This window comes from Acomys russatus, chromosome 15 (assembly GCF_903995435.1).
Source record: "Acomys russatus chromosome 15, mAcoRus1.1, whole genome shotgun sequence".
Classification (NCBI taxonomy): domain Eukaryota; kingdom Metazoa; phylum Chordata; class Mammalia; order Rodentia; family Muridae; genus Acomys; species Acomys russatus.
The window spans coordinates 49,533,227-49,555,349 of NC_067151.1; the positions used below are offsets into that span (position 1 = coordinate 49,533,227).

Below are 22,123 nucleotides of genomic sequence, written 5' to 3' on the forward strand. Positions count from 1 at the left end.
ACACATTATTATCGTAACTTTACACGAAGAAGTTTTGGTTGATATGGATTTCCAACCTTTACTGAAACAGAGCTCATGCCATCAGTGAGGCTCTCCAGCCTCTATACAAGCAGCCTTTATCACTTTCCACACTGGAGTTGCATCTCTGTAAGATCTAATGGACCCCTGAGTTCTGCCATGTGTAAGACGTCAATGTTAAAAGATGAGTCAGCCCTTTAATAACCAGAAGTCGAATTTAGTACCTATGTGAAAGCTGAAAAGTGGGACTGTCATCAGCTTAGTTTTAGGAGATAGTATCTAAATTGATTTTACAGTGTCCTGGTTTCTTAAAACTATCTTTACAAGTTCTACCACTTAAAGGTTTCTTCAGAGTTGGTGACATGAGGATGTTATGGTTTCATGTCAGTCTACAACAGGAAAAAGCTTGCATTTTGTTTCCAATACTCATTACTGAGTGGAGCCCGGTGATCTGTTGGGGTTATACTTCCTGGCTGGAGTGGCTTCATAAAGAACCCTGTCCTAGCTGCACAATCACAAGATCACTAGCGCGGATGTATATACACTATGTGTTGTTGGCTCTAACAGTGCAGGGAGATTACAGGCTACATTCTGCTTCACTACACATCAAAACAACAATTAGCATTGCTTGGACCTCAGCCTCATCTTGGGTCATTACTGGGGGGAGAAAAAAAGAAAAAAAAAAAAAAAAAAAAAAAAAAAGGAAAAATAATCCGAACGAGAAAAAAGAGGGCTTAAGACACATATCTTCACTATGAGGCAGAGCAACGTTGCAGTGCCTACTAAAAGGACCCCTGAGGAACTCAGCATTAGCCTCTCAGCTGAGCCCTACTACCAACTGTGTGGCAACTCTTTCTGCTATGGAATTGAGAACAGCTCTTGAGCACTTACTCTTATCAATGATACTAGGCAAATTTATGCAATTCCAGTTATCAAGAGGTCCATTTATTACATCAATCCCTCTAGAAGCATCAATTCATTCCCATAGTTTTCAACTAACACAAGTTCTTAAACCCATGATTAGAAGAGAAAAAAAATCAATTCAGCCTTTCCTCACGCTTTCAACAGTTTGCACAAGTTCTTGTAAAAGCTTTTATTTTTTTTCTTAAAGGTAAAAATAATTAGTTAATTAGATCTAAATTTCATATAAATCTACTGGCTTCCTCAACATCAGACAAGATTAGGTTTTCCAATGGTGACAGCATCCTTACACATTCTCCAAATGTATTGATTCTGTATCTTAAAACTAAACTAGGCCACATCACAAGACTCAAAAAATCAATATATATTTGTTAGAATCTGGTGAATCAGATTGAAAAGCCAGTATGTTAGCTGGCACAGAAAGCAAATGACAACAGCCATGCTCTGTACAGAAAAAGTTCTCCGGGCTGTAACAGAGTAGTTCCTAGGTCTGTCGAATGATATGACAAAGCAAGTAAGAAGGGCCACTAAAGTAGTATGAAAACATCTGCTGGAGCCCTGTTGACAAGTATGAAAGCACTACACTGACCACAGTTTTCTCAGTACTAGATGAGACCTTTATAACACCATTATGTCTAGTATTATTCTAAATACATTGCTGTATATTTACTAATATATTTCCACAGGTTGTTGAGAGTTAAATAAGTTATTATTTATTACAATTTTAGCAATCAGGAAATCTAGGCAAAAGTATGATCTTTTTCTTTATTTGCAGAATACCAAGTCACATGTCAAATTATGTTCACCGGAGGATAAAGAGACTACAAGTAAATTCACCCACTAATTAGTGAGAAGTTATGTTTAGTTTGTCTGAATTCTTCCCCTTCTAATACAGGAGAAAACTGAAGTAAAAGGTTAAGCTGGACTAGTTCTCAGGTCACATTTGTTTACCAGAAAAAAAAAAAAAAAAAAAGTAGAGCTACATTAAAAAGAGGCATTAGTAGCTGACTGAGAAGCATCTCAATAAAAAAACATTTATCCAGAAGTATATTTTGGGGTGACTTACTGATTTAAAAAGTTTGGCAGCCTATAATTTTTATGTAGTCACAAAATTTTATCTCACAGGTTAAGCCACATAATGCTTCAGAAAATGTATTCTATCTTAAAACATGACCCTCCACATGGCTGATTTTTCCTCCAAGAAGTAAATGCCCTCTCTTCTCCATATACAAACACTAGTTACAGGAGAACGTGTCCTCACGCCTGGCATGAGGTTTGTAGAAACCATGTTGTCTGTTATGCAGTAAGGAGGACTATGTCACAGTAAGTTTACAATGAGTTCAATATACTTGGACTCTGAACTCTGTGGCAGGTGGCTGAACAAGAAATATGTTCTTTTTCTGTTATCTTGCAGCTGTGTTACTAAGTACAGTTAGCCCTCCAACTGCCATAAATAAGTGATTTGCAAGCTTGAGTAACAGTACTAAAATTTCTGACACAAAGTTTGTCCTTCTAGATAAATGATACCCAAACTGTAGCTATTTTGACTGAATGTTAAGGGGGAAATGATATACTATGTGGAAGATCTGGAGCTATTTTCAGCATCTTTATGTGCTATTACTTTCCGGAGGATTAATTTGAAATTATTTTTATCTAAATCTATACAGTACAGAATAATAAAGCCAAGCTAAACTATAATTTCCCCACTAGTACTCATATAGAAAATTCATAGTTGAACTATCATTAACTACAAATTTAATTCATTAGGTAACTTACATTAACATACTGAAATGCAAAAGACTAATGTGAATATTCTTGACAAAGAACACTGCTCAAGAACAGCAGCGAATACAATACCTTTTAACTCAACACCTCATACAAGAAGGCCCAATAATTCTATTCTATTCCACCATCCAACTCTAGATTTCATCTGTTAAGAGGGAATTTAAGTACCACTGCCATTTCTAAAATAATAGTTTCGAGCATGCTTCTGAATACAGGGCAGGAAGTAATTTTTTAAAAGGCCACACTACAAGGCTGGGCCCGCAAACTGACTCTCATAAGGAATGAGACCTCACTAATGTGCGGCAGCCATGTTCCATCTGCCACGGTCAGCCACTTCACACTCAAACCTCACTAGGAAAACTACTTCCTAGAACAATGACGAATCACTACCCCTACAGCCATGATGCCACATGTGTTTTCAGAGCTCATCTGGAGACACCATCTTTACTTATCGAAGAGATCTGCAGGCCTATTCACAGCCACTTCTTTCTGTTAGAAGTAAATTTCTCTTATACATGATTAAAATAAAAATTTCATCAACATTAATTCCAACAGTTCATTTAGCCCTCACTTTTAGAGCAAAGTCAAACTCAAACAGCCATCCTTCATACACAGAAATAAGTTGACCCGTGTTGCTAGAGCAAAAGCCTTCTCATTTCACTAACTGGAGGATAACACTGACGCTCTGTAAATGAAATTTGTATCCTCTCAAACCAAGATTCAAAATATCAGACTAATCCAGAAATTCTCCCTAACCTCTGTGAAGCAGACACTAAGCTGGGTACACAGACCTGAAAAAACAGGTCACATGAGAGTGAAATTAAGAAAATGGTCTTTGAAGTATGTAAGAAATAAAAACTCTATCTACTGCAAACACAAGTTACTTATCTAATCTAAAGATGTCTCCTTATATCACTCCTGATACAAAGTTAGTTAAGTAACTTTAAGTAGCTATGTTTCCTAGTGGAGTCTTGAGAATAGGTATGTTGCTTGCTTGTTTTCTGTCTATCCTCATGGCCTATCAAAGTGCTAAGTAAATAAATAGTTGGTACTTACCACAAGGAAGCACTTTCTTCCAGTAACAGCTACTTGCAATCAAATAACACAACAAAAAGGTAGATCTAATTATCAGCATGTTGAGAGCTGCCCCAGATGGGACTACTACAGGGCAAGTTTTACAAGAGAGGCTTTCCCCCTCCCTAAGAAAAGATTCCTGAATTTTCTAACCTCTTGAGCAGTTAGGTTTGGTTAGAGGATTAAGTTCTTAAAAATAATTTACATGGATATAGTCTCGGGTGGGACTTTTTTGGTAAACAGTACATTAAGTAGACTCAACTGAAAACAAGACTCCACACCCTAAATCTCATTTTTCCCTCTTCTAGACAAGGACTTAGTATATGATGGAGCTTTGGTAGCTATGGTACATACTGAGGAGATTGAGACTTGGAAAAGCAGAAGATGAATTTCTGATGATACTGACTCATAAGATTACTAGCCTTGAAATCCCCTGCCTCCAGAATCTTTTATGTAACAGAGACAGAGACTTTTACCTACACCACCATTTTGAATTTTGCTAGAAGTCCTCTGAACCTGATACTACTTGGTAGTGTTTGATATTTAATATACGCATGGTTTGTCAAGAGGCTAGATGAATCATTTTCTACTGCCTCCAAGCTTTAGGCTCACAAAGTAGACCAGTGCATCAACAACAATAATGTAAAGACAAATGGAGTTTAGTCTACGGAATAACACTAACATGCACTGGCATTTTCATAATGGCTTCCAGCTATCTTAGCAACATTAAGATTGGTGGTTTTGTGCAACAAAAAAAATTATTAATATTTTTAGGCTAAAGTCACTGACTTTAGAGATAGGGCACACAGAGTAGATATTAATTTTATGCAAAGTTAGAAAAATAATTCCCCTATTCAAGGTCTCCATTAACCATTACAGAGAAGGAATGAATTAACCTCTAAGGGACTTATCAGATCTAAAATTCTCTTCATATATTAGTATATTATTTTAAATCAAAAAATGTACTTGTGTCTGTCCAAGACAATTCCTTCACTAAAATAACTACCATGACTCCTTCAGATACAATAGAACAGCATCTTCCAGATATCAATTTTTAAGCAGGGCTATCACCATGACCTTTGTGTCTGCCATTTTAGCTAGAATGTACTTGTTTGTACCTTTATGTCTCTTTTAGAATCTAACATATAGGTGTCTTGTTTAGTGAGACCTGTTCTGATCCCTAAAATAGAGGCCATCTACCCATTTCTTCTTTTTTTCACTTACTTGATTGTACTTACTAGAATTTTCCACTTAGAAAATTATAGGTAGTGCCAATCTCTCCTATTCAGAATTGCATACGTTTTTGCTTTTATTTCTACAAGTGTATGTGTATGGACTGGACCCAACAGCCAACACAAGGAGTTCAGTTCATAACAGATGAGTGAATAAAGCAGTCATTAAGGAACTGCAGAAATCTGACAAGTGCACTCACCTCATTAAACACAGGATACATGACTGCATAGAGAGGCATAGAAACCATGGAAGTGGTCTCAGCTTCATTCTTCATCTCTTCCATTGTCATCCTCATTCAAAAGCCAACTACAGTAGAAAAAGCAATGCTAAAATGCAAAGAAATCTTCATTCACTGCAGAATTTCTTCTCCTTTTTATGTGTGCAATAAAGAATGGTACATAAAAATGAACAGCACTCTGGTGGGAGGGAAAAGAGAAAGAGCATTTATACTAAAGGGAAACAATAAAATTCTAGAAACTTTCTTTTCAAAATTATAGAGTGCTAGCTATCACACTAAGAAGCTAATTTGTTAATACATTTTCCACATGAAAACAATCCTAATAAGTGAGATATTTTCCTCTTCCTTAAAGACTAAAGGATCACCTCATTCTAACCCGGCTAGGTCCTATTTACAAGTCAGTGTATCCACAACCTACTTCACATGGATGCATGAGTTCTTCAGGAAACACCAAGAAAAATCATGTATTCAACTGCATGATATACAATCATTAAATCTATGAACAAGACGCATGATTATCTTCAGGAATGACACACTATATATGTAAAATAATAATCATAAAATAACCATGAAATACGGAAAACTAAATTTAAAAAGTAAAACAAAAGAATTAAAAGTCAAATAACTTCTTAAAGCTTTTTATACTACGTGCTCACTGATTTGTAGCACCTGAAAAGAAGTACAAGACAGGAGCACTAAAGATTTAAGACAAATCATAATATTGAGAAAATAATATGAAATGCAATTTGCATGGGAAACAGCATACATAGTCCTTTGTCAGTGGTATTCTCTGATGTTTAGAACTCTGGAAATCTCTAAATTGGACATAAACTAGGAAAAATCCAAAATTGTAGGTGGTTAGGATTTAAAAAAAAGAAGAAGAAGAATTAACAATATATCCTACACTTGGAAAGCTAAGTTAAGGGGATCTTAAGTTTCTAGGCTATATAAAAAGGTGTGCCTAAAACAACAAAAGATTTAAAAAAGGAATGTATACTTAAAGAAGGAATTATCTACTTTCTAGGCTGAACAATCAACTTAGACATAAACTAAAAGTAATTACACACATTTTTAACAAAAAGCTGTTAACTCTGAGCAGTTCTTTCTAAAGAAAGGATTTCTGTACTATAAAACTTTTTCATACACATTAGTCTTAGGAGTAAGGCATTTACAGTAATTACCATTTCAGTTTTACAAACATATAAGTATGCTCAGAGAGGGTTCATGCAGAGACCCAAGATTTGATTTCAGACATACAGAATCCAGACCTAATACTCACACAGCACAAGACCTCCTGAAGTGAAACGTTTAACACCTTTTCTATCTCCACCTACTCAAGGAGCCCAGAAGTTGCTCATTCACTGAACTAATGAACAGTTAGTACCTATAAATACCAGATGTAGACCTTATTCATTACATGTGTCTTTTGTGTCCTTACAAGATTCTTTTGAATAACTAAATTTCATTTGAAAAACTATATTGTTTGGAGAGAGAGACAGAGAACGAGAACTGCTTCAGAGCCTCCAGCTCCCTGTCAAAATTGAGTGCTTACTGTTCTACTGTACCCTTACCATTGAGAGGAGGCTCAACATCTGCTAACAGATGAGCCCTGGTTTTGGCAATTTTTACAAATAGAAAACTTCCTTTTTCTAAGCCTTGCTCCCTAACTTTACAGAACACCGCCAAAACCAATTCCTAAACTTTCTAATACAGAGCAAGAGTAAACAACTAACATAACACACTATGATAGGTTTATACAGATTGCTTTAGCTATAAACAACATGAAGGGAAGAGGAGAGGAGCCGATACAGGAAGGGAAAACTTATCAGACTTAATATGTCAATGCAAGAGATAGACAGGACCAGATCTAAGCAAGCAGACGTAGGTACATACCACTGGAAGTCTTCCTGTTCCTATGTAAGTATTTAATATGCTTCTAGGTGATCTACTTTTATGATGCCACACACTTCTAATCCCACCACTTTGGAAAGGGAGGCAGCTTGTGAATAAAGAGGTCCATCTGTGCTACAAAGCTAGTCTTAACAAAATGAAACAACTAATCACACAAAACAAACTTAGAACCAAGAAGGCTGGTAAGCAATAATAGTGAAAATGAAAACTACAGAATTAAGGCAAAAAATACTGAAGAGTAAGATCTCATGGTCTCATTGAAAAAGCATGTAAGGAACAGCAAAATAGGAGTAGAAACAGAACTTGAAGAGCAATTGAATTTGATAATAGGAAGGATCACTTGTCAAATATTTTATTGATTACCTATAGGCATGATAGTAAATATTCATCAGCTGATAAAAGCAATACAATCTTTAATCTTAGAGTGCTGATGCCATGGACAGAAAAGAGGAAATGAACTTGTGAGTAGCAAAAGAAAGGCTGGCCTGTATGTTTGTTGAAATGGGAAAAGAAGGTGTTTGGACATTTTAAATGGCATGGAACATAGACAATGACTTTGAAATTAAGTACATCCTTCAAAGAACAGCATATTAACATATTGGAAGCTCTCTGTGGGAACTTAGAGTGAGCCCATACAAAGAAAAACTGTACTTTCAAGAATTTCAGTAAAAAGGAGATGGCAAAAGACAGAGCAGGGATCAATTGGATCATTTTGGCTTTACTCTTAAGAACACATATGATGAGTACCACCTAATACAGGGAGGCCAACAGAGGTTCAGGGATCAGCGTAGGTGGTTAGATCCATTAAGAGTTCCTGGTGACATACATACATACAATAAGCCTACTCAAACCTCCTGTAAATAGTGGGGCTGGACTTTTCTTGATCTTGTATTTAGTAAGTAGTTTTTCCTCCCAAACTAACAATGTACTATTATTAGCTCTTTAATAACTTTTTAATATTGTTACTATGATAAATGTTCCCGTATACACTTTACAACAGAACTGTTTTTAGAAACACATTACCAACTGGTCCCACTTATAGCTCCAATAGCATGAGCTAGCCATCAATGGTTCCAATAAGACTTTTAAAATACAGAACTATTCTGTCAAATTTAATTCAAGTTGAAATGTGCTTCTGTCATTCCTTCTACATGCTTGTCCACTGGAAATGGTATCATGGGCAACCTACACATATTCCAGGCCAACAAAAGCCTGCATTTTAAATAGGAAGGGTCCACTGAGCTGAATCCTAAGGACAAGGTTCCTTCCTTGGATAGTTGCAAGCTTCAGCCATGTCATGGCACACTAAAAGGTACTCGTTTCTGGAGTGAGAAATGGTCCCTCATATACCGATAACTGAAGATTCCAGATCCTAAATTCCAAACCTGGAAACAATCTCATTCACATTCTACTCATAATAAAAAAAAAACAAACAAAGTCTCCAAAAGCTAATTAATGTGCGCGTTAGCTTTATTGTAACTGCAGCAATTTGCAAGATTACTTGCCTCAGTTTTGGAGGTCTCAGTCTACCCTGAAGGTACAGTAGGGTAGCAGATGTGGTGGACAGGAAGCATCAAGAGGATCTCCCTTTCTCCAGTGTAGCTGTTATGGGCCTGTAGCTTATGGGACCATGTTGCCCACATAAGCAGGTCTGGATAGATTTTCCCCTTAACTTACTCTGAAAAATGCTCACAGATATATAGGCAAGTGTGTTTTACTAAACTGTTAGGTGCTCCTTAACCCAATCAGGTGGGTAATCAATACAAATTATCACTGCATAGTGATTTACCCATTATCACATGTACTTCCTAATAAAAACATAAATCATAAAAACTAAACTTAGTAAAGTACTTGGCACCATCTGTGTACCTGAGTTCAATTCCCACCAACCATACAAAATCATATAAAAGGCACATACTTGTTATTGTTTGTTTATTATAATTTATTCACATTACATCCCGAGTGCTATCCCTTCGCTCTTATCTTCCCATTCCCACCCTCCCTCCCTCTTCTGCACTATTCCCCTCCCCTAGACCTCTCTGATGGGGGGGGGGGGCCTCCTCCCCACTGTCTAGCCACAGCCTATCAGGCCCATTAGGATAGCCTCTGTCTCCTTCCTCTGAGTGCCCACAAGGCCATCCAGCCAAGAGGCAGTGATCAAATGGTGGGGACCAGAGTGGCATGTCAGGTTCAGTGGCAGCGTTTCCCCCCCACCTCCCCGGCCAATGGAGAATTAGCTATCCATTGGCTACATCTGAACAGGGGGTCTAGGTTTTCTGCTTGAAATGTCCTTGGTTGGTGCATCACTTTGTGCAGGTCCTCCTGTGTCCATATCTGCTGGCCTTGAAGGTCTGTCTCCCTGTGAAACTCCTGACCCCTCCCGGTCCTTCCATCCCCTTACTCTTTCATCTTAGTCTCAGCACTTAGGGCTTTGATCCCAGTATCTGTCCTGATCCCAACTGGGTGGAGTCTCTCAGAGGACATATATGTTGGGCTAATATCCACTTATAAATGAGTATATACCATAAGTGCCTTTCTGGGTCTGAGTTACCTCACACAAGATTATCCTTCCTAGGTCCATCCATTTTCCTGCAAATTTCAAGATTTCCTTGTTTTTAATGTCCCTCAAGCAAAGAATGGATAAAGAAATATGGTACATTTATACAGTACATGTAGTTGGAATTTCAGAGTAGGGAAAACGCAGACAGCCAGATACCTGGGGTACACTGCCAACCTCAGCCTATCCTAGCCAAATTATAGTAAGCAGCCCCAAGTCCCAGTAAGAGACACTGTCTCAAAAAGTAACGTGGATGCTCCTGAAGAACACCACCCATACTGCTGGTCCAGTATGAAGCCATCAGGAATAGCTTTATGTTTCTCTTTATTGTGATGCTTCAGGGGAAATTGTTCAGTTCAAAATGAGCTTTTAGGACGTATTGCTGTGCATCCATAGAAGAAATAAATAACAATGAAAGCAAACTCCCACCAAGGGCTGTAAATGTTAAGAACCTTGGCAAAAGATACTTTCAACTTTTGTTTACAAACAAATGTAATGATGTTAGGACTCCAATACAAATGGACCTTCTTGCACATGCCCTCTTATTTTCCTGAATATTCAAATAGTACCATTAAATTCGAATACAAGAAAACTCATCTTGAAATATGAGTTTAAAATAATTACCACTTGTTCAGAATAAATAATTGTCAAACTCAGTCTTTAGGGTTCCTGCTCTGCCTGACCAAGTGCAGTCTGCTCATGTGAAGAGCTGAAGTATCTCAGGGTTTCCTGAAACAGACTCAATTTACTCCATCTGGGACCTGAGAGATAGTTCTAGAGCTATTACTACTTACAATGGACAAAAGGAAAAGACAAACAGAAGTTCTTGGAACTGATCTGAGTGTGCTTCTTTGGGGAAAAGGGATTCGTAAATAACTTCTGTAGTTTCGTTTAAAACCAAACCAAACACAACCTTACTCTAGCATTACAGAGTCTATGTGCTATGTTCCAATTCAGGTGTATTTCTTTTCTACATAAGGACTTTAGAGATAGCACAGAGCAAATCTTGGATGAATAATGGAAATAAGTAGACAATCTTTAAATTCACCCTTGCTAATAAGTCTTCAAGTACCAAGCTTAGTCAAATAAAAGCAAACACAGAAACCTAATTGATCCTATTAAATTCTACACTTGGTCATATTTACCAGTTTTTACTTTCATTTTAGTTATCCCAAGTCCTTCCTATTACATTAAGACAATATAACATTAGAAACTGCAAGCAAAAATCAAAATTTGAATAACAATTTATACAAATTATACAAAACTAGAACAATAAGATATAACAAAGTCTAATATCTTTTTATATTATGGCCACTAGACCGTTTTTTAGATTATAAAGGCACAAGTGGCATGTATTTTACTGTATTTTCTTAAGACAGGGTCTCATAAGCAGTCTTGGCTGTCCTGGGACTATTATGTAAACTAGCCCTGTGTCTAGCTCACAGAGGTCTGCCTACCTATGCTGCCTAAGTGGTGAGATTAAAAGTGTGCATCTCCATGTCCAACAATATTTCATGCTTAACAAGATTCTCTAAGTACAAGAATTTCTAACACTAACTTTGCTTTACATACAAGCAAGACCAAAAGGGTCAAGAAGCTTTTATCAGAGAGTAAATCTTTTCCTTTGAAAGTTTTAGCTCCCAAGTGGTAGATCTAAGCCATCACCAACTATTAGAAATACTGATTCCCAGGCCACTCATTCAGAATCCAGGTATTTACATTTAACAGATAACCCAGATGAGTCAAGAAGAGGGCAGTCTGGGAATCACTGCTATCAACAAACAAACAAACAAACAACAGTGGATAAATGAAAAATTCAGCTGCTAGGCCAGCCTTGGGGCTACAGGTAAAATGATGTCAGCTGAAGTTATCTGGAGTGTGTAGCATGCTTTCCGAGGTTCCAGTTTATCACCAGCTTCCTTTTTTCCATCAGAAACAGATGGTGATACTGTATCTTTTGGGGGGGTCTTAGTTCCTTAAAATTGTAACATTCCCATTATTATATGTATTATAGGTTCAGAAAGTAAAATAACTCTCAACAGAACATAAAAATTATTTCCAAGTTCTAGCAAGAGGTCTTCTCCAAGAACTGCCTGACTAAGTTTCAAATGGCCACTTTGCTTTCTCTTCGTAATTATCAAGCATCTTACTGGTCAGGCTCCTAGAGAAGCTAGTTCCCCACACGCCCACAACTATACAGATCACACTAGCCACTTCACAAAGCAGGAATGCTCTAATTTGTTCTCATGACCTTTAAACCTTTTAGGGTATGTCACTTGGTAAGGAATAACTGACATGCAGTACTCATAAGGTCAAACTACAGGAAGCATGAAAGTCACTCCAAGAAAGCAGCCTTGGGGACAGTAACTAACAAGGCTCACAGAGTAGAACCATGCAAGCCCTGGGAAGCCTGCATTCTGCCAGTGTGCTCGAGGTACAGAAGCAGAGCTTTAGAATTTGATGTCTGCTTTGCTGGGTTCACCAGGTGCTCATCACTCCTTTCAGTCTCCCAATTTCTTCCTTTTGGAATGGAAATGGGTACCTTTTCCCTGTCCCACCATTGTATTTTAGAATGGCTTTTGGTCAAATGTATTATGTCCTTAAATATTTTAAAGTCATAAGCCTCTTTGTTGTTCTTGTTCCTTGTTTTGTCTCTTTTGTGGTGAGTCATTTTATTCCTACCATGATGGGTTCTATCTCCAAAGCACTGGGGTCAAGAGACCATGGACTACAGCCAAGTTGCTTATCTCAAGTAATTTGTTATAGAGAAGGAAAATTAACAGATTTGAAATTAATATTGCCAACAGGACAAGAAGGCCAGAGTGTTGCAGATATACTTGGGAACATCCCTAGTGCTGATACTCAAAAACACAGTTGTCTCGTGTAAATGCTAACAGCATCTAACTTCCTGGTTTGCAGTGGATATACAGTTCATTATTACAGATAGGTCAGCGTATGAGACATAGTAATTTATATTAGCAATTATGGTTAAGTGGAGAAATGTGCATGTAATTTGGGATACATCAGGCATCCTCCATAGCCACCTTTCTTCGGGCATCAAGGACCCTGAAAACAGAAAAGCTGGTAAAGATGGTGGTTTTAAACCTCCAAGAAAACAGTTTCTTTTTCCAAATAAAACCTCCCTATCTCTCTCTGGACGTATATGTGTGTGAGAAATAGAACATCAAACTATTCTTTCATTTAATAAGTTAATTAAGCATTTAAAACTTGCTAGTCCCTTCCTCTCACAGAAGCCCTGACACATCTATCTCTCCTCAAAATCAAAGTCATTACTCTACAAACAATTACTAACTTATGCATTATAAACAAAACATAACTGAGTGGCCTTCACGGTAAGGTTAAGGGGGCATAGGTTATGTAGACCTAAACTTTTCTATAACTAAGTACCAGTTCTCAATTTCTAGCCAGTAACTCCTTGCTATAGATGCTGATGCACTTAAGAAAGTTAACTGGTAAAGTTCTAAAAATTTAGATTGAAAAATTGCCCTTATAGATACCAAGCCCCGTCTTCAACTCAGAATCAGAATTTTGTTAATGTGTTAGCAAAATACATTAATGAGCTTGTGCTTCCAAGGCCCATTGTATTTGTTGCTTACAGACAGAAACGCAAGCTAGCCTGCCTCGTTCTGTGTGTCACCATCTGCACACAGGGAAGAGCTGCTGTAAGCCCCCAAACACTGTCAGCAGATGTAAGCAGGCAGGAATGTAGTTAAGATGTGACTTTGTAGATTTTTAATTTGGTATCTCTGCCTAAACTTAAAGTAATTATTACACTATGTCTAATGTATACATGTATCTGGGGAAATTACTGATCCAATATAGAAATCTATGAAGTGCTAAGAAATATGTTTTCCTGCTGTATCTAGCAGGAGATAAATGCTTAGAATTGGAAAAAAGACAAAGTTTGAATTTTTGCTCAGCTGGGCTATATACTATTTACATTGTTTAATAACTTTCAAAACTCATTGAGAAATTAATGAATGCATATACTGACTCAAGTTCCCACCTTACAGGGTTGTTAAGAGTATTAAGTAGACTTAAAATACTTAATGAAGTAGTTGACATCCAATAATCATCTACTTCACATAGGTAGAGAAATTTCATCGTAGTTCTGTGAGCCTGACACAGCTTCAGGTTGAAGAGGAGGAGGGTAGGACAAACTAGATGAGAGCACAAACACTGACTTGCAAGGACAAGGTGAGTTAGTGTCTCCAGTAACTCTGCCACCTTCAGATGTCTCACCTGCCTTGTCTTCTTTATACTGCCTATACATAGCACTGTAATGACCAAATGCTAATTACCACAATGTCATACCATTTAGACACGCCATTTTCAAAACTTTCTCATTTGCCAAAAGGGAGGCAAAAGTTACTTTGGTCATGAAAACTTAGGACACTCACAGGAAATTACTCTCAGAGACAGAAAATGAATTTGGCCATTAAATGAACTTTAAAATCATTTAAAACAATGTCTTTAAATCTACTTTTATTTTCAGGGCTGGAGAGGTGGCTCAGTGATTAGGAGCACTGGGTGCTCGCTGTCTTCTGAAGAACCTGGGTTTAGTTCCCAGTACCCACATGGTGGCTAACAACCATCCATAACTACAGCCCCAGGGGATCCAAAGGCTTCTGGCCTCTGTGCATACTGCACATACATGCTACAGACATATATGCAGTCAAAACAACCATGCACATGAACATAAATAAAATTCACACAAACCACAACCTACTTTTATTTTCTTAATGTCAGGTCAGCTTAATAAAGTAAGCTGTGTCTTAGAATCAGATTGGGTAGCACAGGAAAATTAAGATGTGATCAAAGACAGAGTGAAGAAAAGGTAAAAATCTAGAGTTATCAAAAGTTGACAAACAGATCTGGAGATCAATTGGTTGTTGGGAAACAGGAGTAAAGAAAACAGCAACTGCCTTCTACAGTATTTGAAAATCACTGGTTTACGGAATAATACAAATTTCTTACCGTAATTCTTTTTATTTCCTACTCCACTAACTAAAGAGAATCAAATGTGAACAAATTAAATAATTTGCCCTCTTAACCATGATCCTCTTTTGGCCATAAAGTTCTCGATGTAGGAGCTCATAAATTAAGTGCTCAGATGAACGGTCACTTGGTGTTTAATTAAAGCATAGCTGTTTCCTTTTGATTAGTATCTGTGATCTCTTCCTTTAATTTCAACCTAACATTAAGACTTTTTTTTTTTTTAAAGTATCTTAGAAATTCAAATAAAAAAGCTTTCGGTGTCTGCTTCTGATCTCTAAATTTACAAGAGCACTCTGGACCATGTCTATTTGCTCTGTACCAACTCCCTCATCTTAGGTGCCTACTCTTTCCTTTAATGACTCCAAAATACTTATTAAATGTAGAGGTAAGGTTCTCTACAATATGCAAGAAAACTATTTTTCCTTATTTGATGTTTTATACCACAACAAGGTACTCTAACTATTGATAGAATCTGTAGCAGCAAATAACAAGTTGCCCCTGGCTCTCTTGTTTAACACTAGGTGCTAATGAAGGCAAGGTTCTCTCTCAATGATGCCATTCGACATTACCTCAAACACAAAATGGTCTTAGTTCCAAGCAGGTAATAGGATAGCTATCTATATGGTATTCATAATCTCTTCTGTAACCTTCACTTCGCAAAACTGTTAATTCATTTGTAAGAACACATACAAAATCTCAACGCTATCAAACTCAATTTTAACATCAATAAAAGCATGTGTATTTCTGATTTAAAAGGCCACAGCATTATTCAAAATCTTTTGGAATTAAATTAAGACATTCTTGCAACAATTTAAAGTGCTAAAGAGAGCCCTTGCTGCCTAGAGGCCAGGTCTGACTCATTTAACATTTTCAAGTACCTTTTGTTGTACAACCTTACATAAGTATGAGAAGGCAACAGGGGTTTAACATTTTAAGGTTTTGTCATTCTGCAATCCAATCACAGCTGGATTTCCAGGTCATCCAAATTAAGACAGGATGGTGAGTAAGACAGAAAGTGCCATTTCAGCACCAAGAGCCAGATGACCAGTTAGAGAAAGCACGTTCTGTCCCTCCATACCAGCTATGGCTCCTAATTACCACACTGATGCAGAGGAAGGGCTGCATATTAACATGTCTAATGAAACAATCTTCACATCTCCTTTCCTCTCTACCTACTTAAGTATAAATTCCATAAATGATTTATGCATTATCTCCTAGCACCTGTTATAGAACCCTACATGGTCTAAGTCAGCAGCATGTTAGCTGAAGATATAGTCAGTCCCAATCCTTGAAAATAAACAGTCTGCAGGAGCAGTATGAACAGCCACTGAAACAATGACAGAACAGAGCTCTCCTGCATCTAGTAAGCCACATCTACTTGCGGAAGGTCAGTGGTTCCAATTTTCCATGTACACCAGTCTCAGACTGAGATAAGAAAAAGGGCTGCCACTCCCCTGCAGAACTATGACAGATCCTCAGCCTTAGCAGCTTCCAGAACTAATTTTAAGCGATGAATTATAATATATAATACCAGAGAAGAGACATTTCACAACAGCATCTGAAGAGGAAATCAAACACTTAACCTGCCAGCCTAAAGGAAAGTAATTATTTCACTGAAAGAGAAAAACTGGGTGTAATAAAGTAGGAGTGGTATGCTAGTCCTGACTGGGCTGCTGTGTGAATTTCCCAATAGACTTTATTTATTTACTTATTTATATATATTTTTGGTTCTTCAAGACAGGGTTTCTCTGTGTAGCCCTGGCTGTCCTGGACTCACTTTGTAGACGAGATTGGCCTTGAACTCACAGAGATCCATCTGCCTCTGCCTCTGCCTGCCAAGTGCTGGGACTAAAGGTGTGCGCCACCACGCAGACCCCAGTAGATTTTTAAGTGTAAACTGTTTATTAAATAAATATAACTATGCCCCAATGATCTCGACATTTGGGGCCAAATTCTCTCTAACTGCAACTCTAATGGTACAAGCAGGCCTTTAACCACAAACACCTTTTTACTGAAATGACTGAAAGTGTGGTACCTCCAGTGAGGCAGCCTGGACTAAACTCCTAAGCTAATTCCAAATAAATATTAGTTCTGTGATATTGGGCAAATGATTTAATCTCTCTACATTTTAACTTCCTTGTTCACAAATTGGGGATAACAGAGTGTTTTCCTCCTATGGTGGTTGTAAAGATTGTAGGTGGACATGTGAAACTGACATGAACACTGGCCATTCCCGGTCATTCCAGAGTAGACAATTTCATACTCAACAAATACGCAGGTGAATGGATCAAGGGATCACTACAATTTAGACTTATCTATGGTAAACTTGTTCCCAAGGGACCATCTTGACTAAAGAAAGGGAGGTTAACTTCCAGTGCTTACCCAAATAATTCAGTGTAACAATGATAATAAAATCCTTTTGCTCCCATCATCCCTAAAGTAACTAACCATATTCTAAGCAAATGAAGAAGGAAAGTAAATAGGTCTAAATCCCTTTTACATATTTAAAAAATGGGTTCCTCTATTCTCCAAATGTAAAAGTGGCCTTGAAAAATAGGACTATTAGTATGATGCCAGCCAAGGTGTGTTTTGTAGCTTAAATAAAAATCCCTGTTTATATAAAATTGAACTATGAAATTAATTTAAACTTCAGCAAATAAATTATTTCTACTTACTTTATCAGAAGTGCTTTCATTTTTATTTTTATGAATGTGTATACATATTCTATTACCCTAAATCTGAAACTCATAGTATTTCTAATGCAATGAAGTATAAAAATCATAATCTTCTATATATTTCAGAAGAAAAATTGATATCGTAACAACCATAATATTCTATCAACATATAAACAATACCTTAATCTCTACAAACTGCATTATGTGAGGTAAATAGGAAGTTTTTATTGAAGATTCAATTAACATTAAAACAAACTTTTAAAAAGTCCCAAGGAAGATTAGAATTTAGCAAAAACATGATTAATAAGCCTTACCACATCATCAAAATTGAAAGCAATCACAATATTCTGTTGGTAGGTATACTAGTAAGTAGATGCATGAGTAAAGGCAACATAATTCAAAGATTTAAATGTATCTTATTACATTAGTATGGTACTGAGAAAAATTATAGAATTTGGTTTCTAAACAAAAATCAGGCCCACTACATCTTTAAAGTTTTTCTTGCAAACTTTTAAAAACACTTTTAATCTTTTAAGTGTCATATATTCAAAGCAGTAAAATATTACCTTAGATATAACTTTTAAGCAGTGCAAAATATAAGTTCCCCATGAAATTAGAAAGTTAATTATCCAAAATCATCTTCTCCCAAGGTTGTATTAGTCCTGGTTATAACACAACCAACAAAAAACAAGGAAGCACGGAGTCAGGTCTAGACTCACACCTTGGCTCCAGTCACCTAAGACTTCAGCAACTGAATTATGTTCTCCCGAGTTAATGAGTAAATAAGTGAAAAAATAAAAAGAGAGAGAAAAAAAATCCAAGGGAAGACTTGAGTCCATTAAAAGCTTCTTCTACATCTGTATTTTGTTATAATGAACCTTGCTTCCTTTAAAGAAGACAAAAAACAAAGCAATGGCAAGTTACACCGAAATTTTGCTGTAAAAGAAAATAAAAGACCTTTATATTTCCACAGAGAAATGACTTATCTAAACTTCAGAGATCTCCAAGAAGAAGTACCTTTCTACAATTCACATTTAAATTCTGACATAACTCCTTTATATATGTTCTAAATTTCCAAGCTTTCACTCATTTGAAAATTCCTGTATCTTTCAACTGGCTATAAGAAAGGAAGCAGATGCATCATTCGTTTCTATATTTCTGTCCCTAGCATGGTGCTAGTGGAACTGTGCTTGAATATATACATTCATTCTTTCACTCTGCAAATAATTACTGAACACTGACTTTATGCTAAATAGTATAAGAGGTAGGCCAAGACATAACAAATGAGAAGGCCTTGCTCAGATAACTTTTAGTGAAATGATAAAATATTGTTAAATCTGTATAGAAATAATAAGTTCCTATTGTGATGGTGTCAGTAGAGTTCAGAATATGGGGAAGACAGAGTGGGAATCTACTCTGGTTTGAGGAAGGAGGGTCAAAAAAGGTAGGCTTTGAAGGGATTGGCCACACTGGAAAAGGGAAGATGAAATGGGACAGGTGGAAAATGTCCCCAAATCAGGAAGAAACTTATATGAGAAAAAGCAATAGCTGAGGATAAAGTTAGGGACATTGGAGAAATAGAGGATAAATCAGTGGCATTAAACAGAATGAGATGGTAGTGACAATTTGAACATGTGTAATGGTCAGTCCTTTTCTTACACAAAGTAATCAAAGTTTTGAACCCAATATTAGATATGTATAGTAAACAGACCTGGATTATAACCTGAATTGTTACAGGTCATATGACCTTGGGCAAGTCATTTAACCAGCCCTTTCTATTCCCTGTAGCCACTCAATTCATTCCACCAACCAAAATTACAAAGATAAATAATACACAGCCTCTGTTCTTACAGACTACCCTTTAAGAGAGAGATGGCTATACAAGGAAGACCCCCAAAGTCCTGCAAAGGATGGATAGTGTCTCCTTCAGAGAACAAATGTGGGCATTGAGGGCTGAACACTGTAGGTAACACACATCACTCTGTGAGTTCTAACTATAAAAAATGAAGGATCTTAAATAGAGCAGTAACGCTGTTTATCTAAGCAATACAATCATGATGAAACGCTACAACTATAATGGACCTCAGAGATACAGAGGTATTTAAAATAGGACTGAATCAAAGACAAAAGCTATTTTTTCCTTTTTGTTTAAAAAAAAAAAAAAAAAAAAAGCCTCCTGAAAACCACGTAGATGCACGCCAGTTAAAACTCATTACATACCTTTCCCAGAAAACAACAAATGTCCACACTGTTATCTAGAAAACTTATTGGCATTTTTGCTTTACCAGCATTGACTTCTATGTGGCCTACTCAAATACACACCTTTAATCTACTTCAAAACCTATTAACTCCACATAATTTCAACTTTGTTTAGTGACTCTTTCCTTACTGTGAACTGCTTTATGCATGCTGTCATGTTATTCCTGATTTTGTCTCACTTTATGCTAACATACCACCCATTTTACTTTGAAGGTTCCAGTAAAACAAGACCATAAAGAAGCAAAACTTCTTCTGATCCCAGAAAAGGACTTTGCATTAAAAAAAAAAAAAACAAAAACAAAGGAACAGTTAATATTAATTATGGCAAGCAAAAACATTCAATGTATAGTATATTTATCTACAGTATATATTATGTATATTTTAATTCACATAGTAAGCCTGCAAACCATACATTTGTATGTTTATGGGCATAATCTTATGATGAAATATTGTTTTCAATAAAACTCCTATATTCTATTTTAAAACTATCCAATAATATCTATCAGCTATAATTAGTCATCGGTTTGAAACAGGTACATTGCTTTTCACTCAATATAGAAGCATTATTTTTTCATTCTTTAACATTAAATCGGAATGAATTAAAACTCACAGATACAGGCAAGAAAAAGAAAATAAACAAATGCCTGGTTTTACTGCTTACACACGGAGTGAAGAAAATGAGGGAAAAGTAGTAATATAAGACAAAAAGTCATTTCTAGTAATGATCATGTTATAATTTCTCCATGATTCTGTATTTAATGTTCACTTAATGAAAGCATTAAAATGTGTGCAGTAAGTTTTGTGAAAGTTTCACCCGTACTATCTTTGTTTTCGAAATGATAAGAAAATAGAAGGGAAAAGGGTTATTTTCTTAATGGCAACACTAAGCTATACTGGTAAATACTATCTATCTTTTTAAAATGGCATGTGGAAGTTGAGTGTTATCATTTAGTATATCCCAGAAAAGGGGGTAAATATCTAAAAGAAAATTATCCTTCCTGTTTTGACAAAAGGTTAGAGGACGCTTTGGGACGGAGTTTACTCCACTTCAACAAAACTAACTCTTCACTTGACAAACATTTCTGAGAAATACACACACTACTTTGCAACTTCTACCATGCTTCGAGCACTACCACCCACCTCCCCACTCTTTCTTTCTAAGCAGACGCCTCTGGTCACAACCTGAACTTCCAGCGGAGTGGACTCACAAGATCTGTGTGACCTTGGGCACGTCATTTGTTTCTTCAGTTTCCTCCCTAGCATCCCAAAGTGAAAGCGCTTGGACTATCCAGTTCAGAAGTACATCTATCTGGCGTACTAAAGTTAAAATGGGCACACCTTTCTAGTTGAGAATTGCCCCCCTTAGAGAGGCCACCTCAGGAAACTGGAACGGAGTCGGAACTGTCAACACAGGCTCTCTCTTCTTCCCTCAGAGGGCATAACCCCAGTCACACCGGGAGCCGACTCCTCGGCACCCACGCTCTCCCCAGGCCTGGCCCAGCTCCAGCCTCACCTGCCGGGGACCCCACCCCAGCACATCCGCCCCCTCGGTCGCCGGGGACCCAGGAGGCCGACCTCACCCTTTCCCCTCCGCCCGCACCCACAGCGGACTTCCTGGAGGCGCCGGGCCGGGCCCGGCAGGCGGCATTTACAAACCAGCTTTACGCAGCTCGCGTAGAGACCTCGCTGACGCCCAAAGGGCCCCGCTCCCCGCCCGTCCGCCCCGCCGGCCAGTGCCCAGCCCCAGCGCTTCCACCTCGGCCCCCGCCTGACCCCAGGCCGCGCTGGCTGCCCGCGGAACCGTGAGGACCCGAACCGAGAAAGCTCGCCTTACCGGCAACTGAGGAACGGACTTCAGTTCCCACCTTTGGAGCCCTCTTCAACTCCCGGATCAATTCACTCCGGCGACGCCGGAAGGACCCGAGAGGAACCAGGCGTTGTCCGGAATCCTGCCCAGCAGGAGTCGCGCAAGACCCGACGGGATTCGTAGTTCCACCTGCCAGTTTCGTCAGCACTGCCGGCCGTCTTAAGACCACATTTCCCAGAAGGACGTGCGAGAACGCCTAGGGCGATAGGTGGGGACACTTCTAGCAAATAGGAAAAGAGTTCCCTGTCTTTGAGGGAGGAGGGGAGAAGGAGAAAGAGAGAGTGCCCAGAAACGGAGGGAGGGTGGGGCCGGCTCTCACCTGCACCAATAAGGATGCAAGACCTGCGGGCAGACGCCAAGCCCACCGATGGGCGGTGTTCGCGGGAGGGTGGAAGGAAAAGGGCGGGGGACCCGAGGTGGCAAGTGACTGGAGGCTGGGCTGGGTCCGCGGGTAGGCGACTAGGAAACCTCTAGGGACTGGAGGGGTGGGCTCTGCCGGGTCTGAAACATCGGTGCTCCCTGAGGACAGCCCACCCGGGTGTGCACTGAGCCAGCCCACTGAAGGG

The 22,123-nt window shown here is 38.1% G+C and overlaps 1 protein-coding gene across 1 annotated transcript in view; it reads right to left on the reverse strand.

The window, feature by feature from the left end:
• The window catches only part of Pdcd10 (programmed cell death 10), a 40,192-nt gene extending 18,502 nt beyond the window's left edge, over window positions 1–21,690 (reverse strand). Inside the window, exons 1-2 of the mRNA XM_051157306.1 lie at window positions 21,525–21,690; window positions 5,231–5,447 (exon numbers count right to left, since the gene is read on the reverse strand). Coding sequence (XP_051013263.1) covers window positions 5,231–5,326 — 96 coding nt within the window. The 5' untranslated portion in view covers window positions 5,327–5,447; window positions 21,525–21,690. The remainder of the gene's footprint in view (window positions 1–5,230; window positions 5,448–21,524) is intronic.
• Between the last annotated feature and the right edge of the window lie 433 nt (window positions 21,691–22,123).